At 45.4% G+C, this 14,193-nt stretch overlaps 3 protein-coding genes across 3 annotated transcripts; 2 read left to right on the top strand and 1 right to left on the bottom strand.

Annotated features, from left to right (window-relative positions):
- Positions 1-2,909: 2,909 nt before the first annotated feature.
- F4812DRAFT_331539 (uncharacterized protein) lies at positions 2,910-5,147 on the bottom strand. The gene is made up of 2 exons (XM_047931562.1): positions 4,710-5,147; positions 2,910-4,593 (listed from the first exon to the last, which is right to left on the bottom strand). The coding sequence occupies exons 1-2, from the start codon at positions 4,935-4,937 to the stop codon at positions 3,097-3,099; spliced, it is 1,725 nt and encodes a 574-aa protein (XP_047791790.1). The 5' UTR covers positions 4,938-5,147; the 3' UTR covers positions 2,910-3,096.
- A 3,758-nt stretch (positions 5,148-8,905) lies between these two features.
- F4812DRAFT_458013 (uncharacterized protein) lies at positions 8,906-10,455 on the top strand (the record flags this gene model as incomplete). The annotated part of the gene is made up of 2 exons (XM_047937282.1): positions 8,906-9,306; positions 9,993-10,455. 2 exons carry the CDS (start codon positions 8,906-8,908, stop codon positions 10,453-10,455), a joined length of 864 nt encoding a protein of 287 aa, XP_047791789.1.
- A 2,891-nt stretch (positions 10,456-13,346) lies between these two features.
- On the top strand, positions 13,347-13,978 carry F4812DRAFT_458012 (uncharacterized protein; the record flags this gene model as incomplete). The annotated part of the gene is made up of 2 exons (XM_047937281.1): positions 13,347-13,842; positions 13,905-13,978. 2 exons carry the CDS (start codon positions 13,347-13,349, stop codon positions 13,976-13,978), a joined length of 570 nt encoding a protein of 189 aa, XP_047791788.1.
- Between the last annotated feature and the right edge of the window lie 215 nt (positions 13,979-14,193).

Below are 14,193 nucleotides of genomic sequence, written 5' to 3'. Positions count from 1 at the left end.
TACACCGGGCAGCTAATATGCTAAAATTGGTCTAGCATGGCAACCCGGCACTTCCTGATTCTTGAACTATCATTGTCTAGCTTGGTTCTTTTTTTTCTTCTCATCTCTTCTCCGCCGTCTATCGTCGTATCCACGCTCGAATACAGAAATTCCCATCTCCACCAAGTCCAACTCCAAGACAACGCAGGTCCCCAACATCATGTCCGGCGTTATTCGAAATAATCACATATTACACGCGTAAGCATGCATAATTTATGCCCGTTTACGCCTCATCTATTGCATCTGTATCTTATCGGCTACCTATCTTAATTATTTATTCATTTTCGAACCGAAACCATCTCTTAATCCGTTTTAGGTAGTATTATTAGACGACCACCACAAGGGTATATAAGCAAAATCCTAGAGGATCCGTGTCAGCAAGTGAAACGTCCCGGTGGCCGAGAAAATTCGGTCTTATCAAACAATTCACCGTGAAAATATAAGCCGGAAGCACCCTCTCACTGGTCAAGTTATCAGCACGCCCGGCTTTCTATAAAGCCTTCGGGTAAGCAGTAAATGCATCAAGCGTCTTTCCCCGAGAGGAAACCCGTTTAGCCTTGTCGTCTCCATACTTGACATAATTCCTATAGGATGTGAAACTGTGCTCTTAGTAGCCGCCTGACTATAATCAGAAACTTCCCATCTCTTCCAGATCGTCGTCATCGAGCCTGGTCTTTCGAATCGTATAGAAGGCCAGCCTCAGATCTAGCCGAGGGCTAATAAGCTCGGTGTGCTAGGTATCAGGTAGAAAAGCATGGGCCCTCCGGCGAATGAGATAACGAATAATTGTTGGTGGGGTTTCGGCTTCAACCCAAACTTCGTTGAATTATCTCTAGAACAGATGAAGCAATAACCAGATGCGGCTATTGCCGAGCTAGAAGCATTATAGTCTTCAAGCTCATCTCCTGCTGCACGTCGACGGGACGAATCCGCGCCTAGTTTTGTTACTAACATGAATCTGTCATCCTGCAGCAACGCATCACAAGCTGTAAATATCCACTCTCGATGCACCTATGACGAACAGAGAGAGGCTTGCGATGTTCACGTTGCTCGCGTTTATCACGTGTAGTGGGCCATATCCATCTACCCATTTTGTCATTACTGTAATAGTATCGAGGTACAGTAATACCAGTTTTATGCTATCCTCATTAGGCATGTATCGTCGTTTGCCTTCCCGCAGCCATGTGCAACGCTTTTTCTAGAACATGAGAAATAGCTTCTACTGAAGATGTCGAGCGTGGTAAAAGGGCCGGTTAGTCCTGTCCCCAAATATAGGTATGTATATGCCTGCAATGAACTTATCGTCGAACCCAGAACACCAGCCTAGAAAACACGCGACATGAAGTGACTTATTCAGCATCTAAACCAACACCTTGACACGCTGAAATCATTTTTACCTATGACTCTAGACTTACTAATGTGAAGCCATCACTAGTTTACACCACCATCTATTCCCCCTTTCACATCACTTTGGAGGTGAGTAAGAAAGATATCAGACAAGAACTTTTACCGAAAAAACCATGTCGCCTCTCAACACTATATCTAAGCGTCACCAAGTGCCTATTATTTCATTCCAAGCCACCGTAGGTGAGACAGGAATATGGCTAAAAGCCCCTTGATTAAGCCTCTACTGGATCCCTTTTTTAAGAGTTAGGATATAGAATAAGGGGTCTTAAGGGGGGGCTTTTCAATCCCTTTGTCTAGCAACTTAACCTGGATACTGTAAAAGAGTCGTCATAAATACTGTACGAACTAGTATATATATTAAGACATTTCTCATACGTACCAATTATACCAGCAAAAGGGCTAACGTGGGTCGGAGCATGTCATCCCTTACGGCACCAGATCGATACACTTCTACACTATATCCCTATATGCCTAGTATAAAACATTCTAACCTACCTAGTAGGTTCCGTCGTATGATCTCTGTGATTTCAAAACCAGAAAATTATCTAAACGAACCTCATAGAGGATATCAAATCCAAGTTGTACTTAAAACAAATGGGTGAATCCATCTACGTGCGCGACTCAATGCACACACATGATATGCCATTTCGTATCCAAGAAAATGTGGTTTGATACGGGACAAAAGTTGACATGTCATACGTGCAGCGTACAGATCAAGTGTCAAGGGCCAACACGATGTCTTACCTGCCTCAGTACGGAAAAAATTGTCTGAAGAATAAATCCCTAGCGGCCAACGTGAATTCGATATATTTTAACACACTAAAGCTCCAGTAATACCAGCCCCCTACGCACTTACACTCACTTTCATTATAATTACCCACCATATTTATTCTGTAAGCAACTCTCAACCTTACCGTATCCAGCACCGTCTATATCTAAAGCAGCCATAAAAGTCTCGAGATAGGTATGAGGCATGTATGTAAAGCGGTATAATTTTAACAAAGGGAAGGTATTTGCCGCTCAGGCTGGTATTACTACTACTGCTACAACAACAACATCGACAACAACGACAACAACCTACACCAGGTTCCCCAGATCCTCTGACTTTCTGGAGGTCTTGGGGTCTTTGAATCTCGTTTCATCTCAAACGGTACGTATATGTACAAAAGTCTCCATTTACCACGCCCGCGGTCGCGCACACAACAACACGACCAATCATCGCCAACTAGTCTCCGTCTGTTACGGCCGCCGCCGTGGTATATGTGTGTATGTGTAAAAAGAAGTGGGAGGAAGAAATAGCCTACGTCAATCTGAGGAGGCCGAAGAAAAATAAGGTATCACCCCTTCTGGGTCCCGTTAACGCCCCGCCTGCCTGGAAAAATATCATCATTCACCTTTACCGGGCAGGATGCGTTGCCCAGCACCATCCGACCGAAAAAAAGAGATTCCCCTTTGCCCATAATGATGAAAATGCAAGCACGTATGCTAGCAAGTATGATATGCAAATCCGTCCGTAACTCGTAACGCCTCGGCTCAACGCCGCGACGAATGTATAGAGCTGGTGGCCCCTACACCCGTTCGACAGTGCGATATGCGCGGCACTTCAAACAAATACAACAGAAGAGTAAAATGTTAGAAGCGGTAGCTCGACTAGTAAGTTTCTCCAAGATCGCTTAATTTCCTAGGTCTCCCAGTGGTGGAATCATTCGACGTGCCATTACTAATTCTGCGAGCCGAATGCATTCCACCACTCATTCGCCTGGGCATCGGAATCCCACTAGGAGCCGGGATGCCGCTGGCGGAGCCGTCGTTATCAAATTTGCTGTAGGTTCCTCGGCGACTTGGAGCGCGATCTTCGTATCGTTCGTCGAATTCTTCATGGTCGACACGGCTTACGCTCTGGGAATGGCCATGGAAACTACCAGTAAGAGAACTTCTAGGTCTCATTCCTATAGGAGCTCTCGTACTTGAGAAACTAGTACGAGACATTGGTCGAGCAATTTCAGTACGACTAACTGGTCTTGCATAGCTCGTGACACTCGCTCGACTACTAGGTCGCGAGATGCTAATAGCGGAGCTATCAGGATCATACGCATTGGTCCGGTTAGGTAATGGCCCGAAGGATAATCTTGATATGCCGGAGGTGCTGAGCCTGGATACGTGCCGGCTAGTAGTAGGGGTTTCATCTATTACCGAGGAACTAGTGGAGCCGATGGTACGCTTCCTTGAACGCATCGTAACAGTGGGCGGCACTTGACTTGCACCAGTGAACGATGATCTAGGAGATGCGCGCGGAGGTGTGCTCACAGGGGCAGGCAACTTAGACCGCGCTGATTGAACGCGAGCCTCGAGTCGTTGCATTTGAGCAGTGAGGGAGCGGATATGAGTAAGGGATGTTGATGGCGGAATCCTGTGCGAGGCCGCACGGTTTGAAGTGCGGGCTGGAGCCGGCGTGCGCGCGGTAGTAGCGGAGCGCATGCCCGGGGCCCGTAAGTTGGCTGAAACGGCGCCCTTCGCCTTTGGCGTGATGCTGCGATCCGCAGATGGAAGACGGGATTTCTTCTGCGCTGAAGGTCCGGGTGTCCTGGAAGAGGGACGGGGTAGGGGAGCCGATGCATCAGACATAGGTGGCGATGGAGGCTCATTAAGTAAAGGCGCGTCTTTACTCGGAGGAGGCAAAGTGACATCGTCGGGAGGCGTGGTAATGAGTGGTGAACTTGCTGTGGAACGAGGCGAGTCTTCAAAAGTAGGCGACTCGGGGATAGATATGTCCGTAGAGATAGTTGACAGGTGACGGTTTTCTGCCTTTTTGATCTTGTCCTGCATGATCTCGGCCTCGACCTTAAGGTCGGATAGTTCCTCGCGCAATCGTTGGGCTTCGATTCGTAAGGCTTCTCGTTCCTGTTCGCCTATCCTTATCTCTTCCTCCATCATGACGGTTCGCTCGATCGCAACATTATACTTGGACTCCAAATCTTCGAGAGACGACGTGGTGTTTCGCGCCTGGCGTTCAAAATCATCATTGGCCACTTCTATATCGCGTAGTTTTAGCTGCAGGGTGCGGTTGGCGTCGCGGAGATTCGTAATCTCTTTTTCTAAAGCGTTCTGCGCCGAGTTGGCTTCAGCCTTCGCCTTTTTGCATTTTTCCTAGTGTATACAGTTAGGCTCATGGAAGATTCGGAGGGAGGATACCGAGGTACTAGGTAGGTACCTAAGGTAGAGACATATATATAATATAATCTTGCAACTATTTAAGTACTTACTTTCCACTCATCAACTTCAAACTGCAGCTCTTCAGCCTTTTTCTGAAGTTCGCGCTGCCTCTTGTCCGCCGCATCCAAGTCCTTTTCGAGTTCAGCCTCAAGCTCGTGACTAGATTCACGAAACTCTGCTAGCTCGTCGCCTAATAATTCATATTGTCTCTTATACCAGGCTAGGGACTCTTCGGGAGTGGCAGACTCGTTTGGAGGTGATGATGGTGGTTCGGTCATGATTGATTTTTACGTCGGTAGACTGCGGTGTGCGCAAATCAATCCCGCTTAGAAAAGGTGTTGTCGCATCGGCGGTGTATGAAATTTCACGGATACTTCAAAGTGGTATATTGTGATTTAACGCGATATATTATTATCCGACGATTCCTTTATCGTGTCGGCGTTCCAGAATTGAAACTGAACAATCGTAATGTAACAAAAGAAATAGGAAAAAGTTGAAAAGTGTCGTCGTCAGTTAGAAATCCGATTGGATTATGGATGAGAATGGTAGGGCGTGAATAGGATGTGACGGGTTTCTACTATGAATTTGTACCAAGTATTTCTTTTAAAAATGTTAGCAATACTCACTACTCACTCCTCTTTGTTCACACAGTCTTTTTTCTTTCTGAAAAGTGTATAATGAACATATGCGACAGGTATGCGAATACACAAACTTACGTGTCTATTTTTCCTCCGCCGTGGTACGTGTTTTTATGAGTCGTGTCGCAAAGAAGAGAGAGAAAAAAAAGAAAAAAAAAGTAGGATTGAAAATAGGTAGAATAGCCGTCGGGGTGTATAGAAAAGGAAAAAAAAAAAAGGTCGTAGTAGGTTATCGAAGTTGTTGTCGCCGTTGTTGGTATATCGAGTTTGCCGATTCACTTACCGTCTGCCATTTGTTGTTGTCGTTGTTATCCGTCGAGGGTAGATAGACTCGGGTTGTTGACGATAAAACCGAGAATCAAGATGGGAATTGTTGGCGGTTTCTTCAACTGTCAACATCAGAATGTCTCCCCCCTTCAGACGGCATTGCGCTAATTCATATACGGTTTAGCGCGGGACATGTGTTCCCGCTACCATGACAACCCGGTCTGTTCTGGTCTGTCTTGGTCGGCTGCTGCCTTCCCCACCAATACGTAAAGAATTCGAGAAGGTACTTTACATTACGAGTATCTGCACCGCATATAAGATGTTACTTATCTTGTTAAGAAAGTAGAAGTTTATAGTTATCGTACCTAATGTTTACTTTATACCTCCAGGTAATTATTAGGTTGAAATGCATGTGTAAAATAGATTCTTCTTTTTTCTTTTTCTTTTTCTTTTCAAGAGTAATTAATTCTATCATCTCACGATAGCATGTTGCACTAAATCATTGAATAGGCGCATACAAGGTATAATACGTAGTGCGTAAGGTATCAACTGAACAAATAAAGCGTGACTTAGCCTTCATGTGACTAGTTGCTATGACCTAGATTCGACCTAATATACTTAAAAGAAGCAGGTATCTACACAAATGTTACCTTGGGTAGATATACCTAACAGGTATGTAAGTAGTATAACTACCCTCAATGATACGAAGACTCGACAAGATGTACCTAAATCTGCTAACCCGACATAAGTAACAAGACAAAAGACTATAAATAAAGCATTAAACCATTCCCATACACTTTTACAATCTGGCTTAATCTGACACAACTGTCCCCTCTTAACACCATCTATACCATCTATACCATCAGTATCATAGGCGAAAAAAGAGAAGTTAATGCGACCCGGCATTTAATCACGTTTTATCCCATGCCGCAGAAGCGTGAGACAATCTTATATTAGCCAGAGCGGTGAGTCATGCTCTGTGCATTGTTTCATCAATACCCAACTTCATGGGGTACCTAGACCATTCGGAACCACTTTGCCAGTCTGGGGGTTCAAGGAACGCTCGGCCACAGATCGGAACATATTGCCAAGTCTCAGCTCTGCCCGTATCAACCCTGGCACGGATCCTCAGTCCCCATTCTACCGGTCCCATAATGAACCAGTTTCGTACCTAGTTGTTCATGTGAATAGCTGTATATCGCCATCTTAAGGAGTTAAATTTGGAAGGAAATATACCTACCTAAGGTAGCTAATACTCAAGTACGAGTTTAGAAATTAATCAAGTCCAGATTTCCAATAAAGATGAACAAATAACCAACTATAAAACAAGAATATGATTAACTAACTCATCTCCATAGTTACCAAAAGAACAAAAGCATTCGTCATCCCTAACTCGCTGGTCGTCTGCGACTCCACCCAAGCAAGATCTCTCAAGCGACGCTAGAAAGAAGTATCCATTATATTAACCAAGCAACGGGATACTTTGGTTGAAGATAAATAAACCCGTAAAGGCGGATTGGTTATTTCGTTCAATAACATCAACCATTCGAGGAGTCCAATGCTAATCTCCGCCTTTTGAATCCATCTAGAAAGACTGCCTCGACTACCTACCCAGTTGCCTACTGAAGTATCATGCAATTTCTTTTCGACTCCAAGAGCTTAGGTTCCCACTAGGTAGGTAATTCACTTAACAACGAGTGCTATCGACCGGACTTGATTTAATATTCATTGCATTACGGATTAGTTAGTCTGGAATCCGCTCTGAAGCTTTGACACTAGAAAATGTAAATGTACCTAAGTGTAGGGCTGATGGGGTTCCCCAGATATAATATCTCAGTTATGCTAAATCTCATGCTCGTGCTTCGTGGACGATATTGTCTCAAGGCTATAACACAATCAAATATAAGACACCGTAACTTTAAAAATGTAGCTTACTAATTCTATAGATTTTCGCTACTAGTTAAGTGCTTTTCTTGTAGAGTTATATCTATCGTCCGACTATTATACCAGAAATAATCTAGGAAGATCTCGGGAAACTGTCATGTGGTAGGTACAATCTTTCGCCATTTTCTATTATAGGTAATATTATGGCATTAAGATAGTATCGATCCCCACCTGCGGTCACAGCTCAGTATTCGCTCTAGCATTTATCTAATGATTCCCAAGTGGAGCTCATAGCCAGTAACAACCCAGGCCCGTATTTACCCAAATACCATCAGATCAGAACAGTCGTCAGGCTAGGTATCATATACGTGCAAGCGAAAAATATGGGTTCATCCCTCAGACTTGTTCCAAGTTGCCCGCCATGATGATGCCCTTCGTCAACTACATTCACGAAAGCAGAGGCAACAAAGACGTAATTAGGAACTCAGCACCACCTTATCTCACCAGGCTACACGTCATGTTCCAAACATGGAAGACAGAAAGCTTCGAGCTGATCACGATGATTATAGCATAGGTACATATTGCTAATCTCGATGTGATTATAGGATTCGCATAGCGTAATAGCGCTTGAAAGGAACATTTGTGGGCTTAATATCTTGGGCGGAACGATTCAGCCCGTTCCGGAGACCGAGATGCCATTCTTCACTTCATACTTAGTAGTCTCAGCTATGATAACTGGCGAATGACATAACCCTGTCCGTGCCCTTGAAGTGCGTCGTAGGTTCTTGCTGTTGGGGGGCAAACTACCTAGCTACCTAGAGGTAGTCGTCACTCATGCTAAGCCAGCAGATAGGTATGCATTTATAGCCCTGCCATCCCGGCTTCTCCTTGTCTGTTGTTCAAGAGCACCACCACGGTAGACTTCTGAACAATAGGTTTCATTTGCTCAAAGTGCCTCAAGGTCGGCCATAAGATATCAGATTACCCGATCCTCGAAAGGTCTGATCACGCTGATCACTCTACAACGGAGCTCGACCACCTCGCTACTAAATCACCGACGGGAGAGCCCTGTGAGTCAGGCAATCAGCTTTGCGAAAAGTGTGAAGGGTTTGGAATAATAGACTGGCTCGCAAGAGATGTGAGGGATGAAGCAGCTACTGGTGCAGACGGAGCAAGTTCTTGAGGATGGAAGCAAAAGAATCACAATCCCAGCCGTTAGTTAGGTTTAGCTCCACTCCGTTCGATTTCTTTAGACTCATCATGTCCACTCTACCTAATGATCTCTCATATCTCCCCTCCAGTCCCCGAGGACGAATACGACTGAAAAGGCGAGTTTCATGCGGCCTATGGAAAGCTATAAACACCTTGGCGAGAACCTCGCACCGCCCGAGAATGCTTCAGGGGAATCTGGTGATCAGCACGCAACCTAGGCCGCGGTCAATAGTCGACAGCAGGCGATGGCCACGATCGGTCGGTATTTTGGAGATGCTACAGACCAGGCTATACACGGCTTCGATTTAGAATTCACTCTTTCTCATCAAACAACCGCCCTCTCAAGGCCATTGTTCTCGGTTCGTGAAAGGGGGGTTACGTGGGACCCGGATTTCGTGAATAGCTGGATGAGCCGGTGCGAACGAGAGCACACCGGATGCCGAGTCGAGTGGTCGGATGAACTGTTTGTGTGCAAGGCGATCGATGTGTCATCTCGTCAGATAGTTATCTCCTCCTCACAATGCCGTTACGTCACGTTGAGCTATGTTTGGGGCGGCGTGAGTCCGAAACCTGGGGCTCCAGAGAGCGACGAGCTCCCCCAAATCATTGTAGACGCTATTACGGTCACTCAAGCTTTCGAAATAAAGTACCTTAGGATAAGTCAGCCTACGCATGGTAGTTGAAAGGTTGTATTCAGCTGACAGGCGCTATGCATTGACCAAAAACCCAGTCCAGAAAAGATGCAACATTTAAACATAATGGATATTATTTATAGATATTCTTAGCTAACTCTTCTGTGAGCGCCAAAAATCCTAGGGTAGCCCAAGCTAGCGAAAATATCGAGGGCAGCCAGTTGCTCAGTCTATATCCGACTTTATACTAGTAACTGACTGGCCTGACCTATTCCATATGAGCTTGGACTTCTATAGGACTATATGCTATATACCTATCACCGTATCCATTGCGGTAAGCATCAGATCCATTTTGCCTACAATACCGAAAGATACGGCGAATAGATAGATGGAAGTCTGGACCCAGGATGGCTTCTGATTGCTGATACAAAGCAACCCAATTTCTTTGAGGTAAGCGCTCCTGAGTATACCAGGTAGTGACCAAGCAAGTGGAAAGAACCAGCTCATTCGTTTGTAGCTCGACGATACGGAACATGCCAACGATCCAGAATCCCATCGTAGATTTGCAGACCCTACCTCCCGCAAATTGGTTGAGATGTATACGGATCGGAAGATGACGAACAACTCAGACTCTTTGAATGCGGTGAGATGTATGCGATCCAATCCGCAAAGGTCTCTATTGCCGCAGTGGTTCTTCTAGGGTTTACCACTTCAGAATTTCTCTTCATCTTTGCGGTGGTATCATCCTGGAAACGACAAACCCCGCCGTCGCCCAGATTTTCCATCTTGGTCGTACGGTGGGTGGGAGGGCACCGTTACACTATACCGATAGATCGGATTTCGCAAAAGCGCACAGCGACGGACTGTTCGATGAGACTGCTGATCTCATCGTACGTCACATTGGATTCGAAGATACGATTTTATCTGTCGATGGCGTGCTTGTAAGACTAGAAGTGCGGACCGAGCCGTTCAACGTCTACATTCCCGGGACCGACTTCTATCTTGGTATGTTGCAGGAAGGCAATACCCTCCACAAAAATACCTTGCCTCAAGGTATTTTAAACTTTCTGGTGGCGGAAAGATTATCCTTCCGATTCGTGCCCGACGGTAACGCTCGTCATGTATTATACGTGATCATGCTTGAAGGAGAAGAGGGGCCTTGAAGCCGACGTTCGATGGTACGCATGTTTGTTGAACCTGGGTTGGACAAGCGGCAGATAGCCCATCTTGTCTAAGAAGTATATGCACTACGTCCAGCACATGCAACCTATGGTCTAATGTCGCCTCCAATGAGACCGCAAGGTCAGTTGGCAAAGCGCTGCTTCATATGAGTAAAGGAATAACTAACAAGATCAAGAACACGTTTGCTGTCTGCATACTGTTTGTACGTAGTTGGGTTCATTTAGTAATGGGTCCGGGTAGTGGCCAGCCTGCAGCTCCGGCTCCAGCTTCGGCAACGTCGTCGGGGCGCCCAACTACGTGGAGGTATGACGCTGGCCCGATCCCGAAGCGATTGGTACAACCGTAGAAGCCCCGATGCACAATGGAGTTTAAAGCCTTATGCGCCTATTTTAGAACAATAAAGTCCTTAGACTTTAGGTATTGCTAGACCTATGACCGTTTAGTAAGACAAGGCGACGTGAGACAAACGTCTCCATGTCACAATATTAATCGGGCTGGGCTTAGAGGATGCCCAAGTCTTCATTCATGGTTTGGAATAGGTACGAAGTCATCGCCTAGATTTGTGCATCACTGTTATTTCAGGGTTCCCTGCCATGAAGCCGCAAGTTCCGTCTATATACGAAGTTTACCATTCCAAATAGGGTGCAATAGGAGGGCTTTGAATGGTATGAGCAGCTGAATAGATCCACGGACCGACCCATTAGTCCGTCGGCAGTATGCCTTCCCGGCGATAGTCAAAAAGGGTTTTAGGTATAGTCTTCTAGGATAAAAGTTTGGTTCAGCTAATTACCTAGCTTTGCATAGCTCATGTGTAATTGCCTATAGAGGTACGTAAGGTAGCATACCCCCCCCCTGCCCCCTTGACTTACCTAGGTACTTAGGCTCCCATGCGTCAGCCCTATCTACGATCGACCCTGTCACCGATCTCGCCTGCAGCCTATGCAAGATCTACACAGGACGCAGATCGGTTGACTATCGACAGCCTCAGAAATTTATCGGGACTGGCTTCATTGGCTCATGATTTCATAGGATCTGATCAGCCCTGGAAACAAAAGTGCGCTAATGCACATCCGGCCGCAAAAAAAAGCATTGTTCGTGAAGAAGGGCCCGTTCAAGATTGTCGCGCCTCTGACTGCAACATACAAGTACCATGTATAAGTCTGTCAACTTTAGGTATTTTAGGATATGTAACGTTAGGTACCCAAAATATATTACTATGTTTCGGATAGGATGCAACATAAATCTGTCTATGTGTAACTACTACTACGACTACTATCATGAGTTTAGCGGTCCCGATTTGGTGGTCTTGGTTGTCTCTAATTGAAAATAATCTATTAACACATAGTTAGCATATGGCGTTGCGGAGTTTTACATGTACGTGTCCATGCATAGCCTGCAACGGACAGCCTTCCGCGGTGGATGCAGCAAATTACCGTTCTAGATCAGAGTCATGCAACTATTAGACTGTGTTCTGGAATACCATAGGCCGTGATGGGAAAGTTTAGAAAACGCATAACTAGGAGGTACCTAACTTTAAGTAAATTTATGAATGTTTGATCATGAATAACAGGTAGTTAGTACGTCTCCCGTAGGTTATATTCACCATCATCGCTAAGCTTAGAACTTATCCCGCTTTTGTGGAATGAGGCTCTACAATAGTAACGTTTTATTTACTCAGGCAATACTCGGGCGGTTGTGACGTGCTGATTCTATGCTAAGGCTGTCTTGGAAACTTCTGTTCGCCCAGGCGACATTCCTCTATTTTATCGCCTGATTCTTACTGAAGCATCACGATTGACGTAACAGAACATCGAGGCTCAACGGAAAATTCTTAAGTTGAATACGTTATCTTTCCACTAAGTACGGTCTTGATGAGGTTTGGACAAGGGTGAAAACAATCGTAGCCCAAACTCCTTGACGTATTACGAAGCATGCGCCCCGGAAATTCCAGAAGTGTGGTAACCCTTGCACGACCAACCCTGCAGATATCATCACTCTAGGACCCTTGTCAGTCAAATTGCTGTACTTCCCAAGATCCAATGACAAGTGAAAACCTCCGATTTAGAGACGCCTGAGATCTTCAGAGATATTTGTACAAGGGACGGCCATTACTATAACATACCGATAAATTAATGTGCAGTTCGCCCTAGTAGATTACTTCACTACTCCTTGGGTGATTACTGATCACATTTCACTAATCTTACACCATTTCATTCTAAAAGATCTGGTGAGTCTATCTTGTTTTACAAACTCAACCTTGGCCTAAGCTTGGACAAAGCACATCCCTTAATATTCGACTTCGTACATTGCGATTACAGCATCATGCCGTAACTGTCAGTGCATTCTATAAGTTATGGTCTCCGCGGAGGAGCTGAGTATATCAAAATAGCCACTATATCTCACGAGGAGCCAAGTAGTCATTTTGCTCTTTTCTTAAATGATATATGGCTATCGTATCTAAAATAAGCATATTCTAGTCTTGGTGAGGAGGCAATACAGGGTGATTATTCCCGCCGGGGCAAGATCCGGACTCGATATTTCACAAGTAGACGTATCTAGATACCTCCTTATTCAGAGCCCAATCAATACTAGTATTATTTGAGTCGTGTTTCTAGATACTCACCCCCTGTGGATCGTGATATGTCACGAAAGCCCATAAGTCCTTGACACGTAATAAATGATACAGGTATGGAGACATACTGCTCCTGCGGACATTTCCGCTAGTTACAGAGTCCATGGTGGATTATGTCACTGCAAAGAAAAGTAAGGCTAAGGTTTCGGTGCACTTCTGAGACTTTTTGTTGGTGGCACTCAAAGCAGTCGAGCATTCAAGAATTTAAAAGCTCGAGTGAACTTCCGGAAAGATGGCAGGATGCAGTCATCTCAACGCCAACGGCATACAGGTTTCGCTGCAGCCGAGCAAGTTAGGAACGCTGAAGACACTATCACGAAGTCAAAAATCGCCGCAGCCATGGTAACCGTCGAAGTCCAACCGCCAACGCAAGCCCAAGCTGGCGTTGTCATGTACCCGCCACTCGTTATAAGTTCGGGGAGCGAAGATGCCTCCGACTTTATACAAGTTGCCCTTATCGACTCGTACGGACGTGTCCTGGAGGAGCAGTTGTACGGCACGCTGTCGATGTCCGGTAAGGGCTTAGATGATAGACACGCTTCTCGAAGCAGTCGTGCTAGGGAATATACCGTCTTCCCTGATCTCGTCGTGGGCTATGCCGGCATTTATGCCCTACAAGTCAATGCCATCCGCATGGATTATGCATCTCCCGATGGAGCGGCAGCAATTATCACGACGTCGACGACGACGACGCAGATTATCGTCTACGACCAAAGCGTCGCCACCGAGATCCCATGTACGTATACAGATATCGTAAACATACTTTTCCATTGAGCAGTATGCTAACTTTGCTCGTAGCTCCTGATGAGCAAACTCTTTTACGCAGGCTACGACGAGATGGCGGCTTTGGCGTTCCTCGTGCGCCCAGATAATTACTACGACAGAGATATTCTAGAGGTAAAATTACTGCAGAAAATATCTACCTACCTAAGGCGTGGAATTTAAAAATAGGGGTATATCGGAACAGGCAACTTATAGAGGTGGTTAAAGGCAGATGTGAGAAATAAAGATTAATCAAGCTATCGAGAACTTTTCTAGAATTCAATCATTATAATATATCGAATTACATCTTTAAACAGTCCTTGCA

Source organism: Daldinia caldariorum, assembly GCF_022478825.1.
Source record: "Daldinia caldariorum strain CBS 122874 unplaced genomic scaffold F4812scaffold_5, whole genome shotgun sequence".
NCBI classification, from domain to species: Eukaryota; Fungi; Ascomycota; class Sordariomycetes; order Xylariales; family Hypoxylaceae; genus Daldinia; species Daldinia caldariorum.
This window is presented reverse-complemented; position numbering and strand designations above follow the sequence as displayed.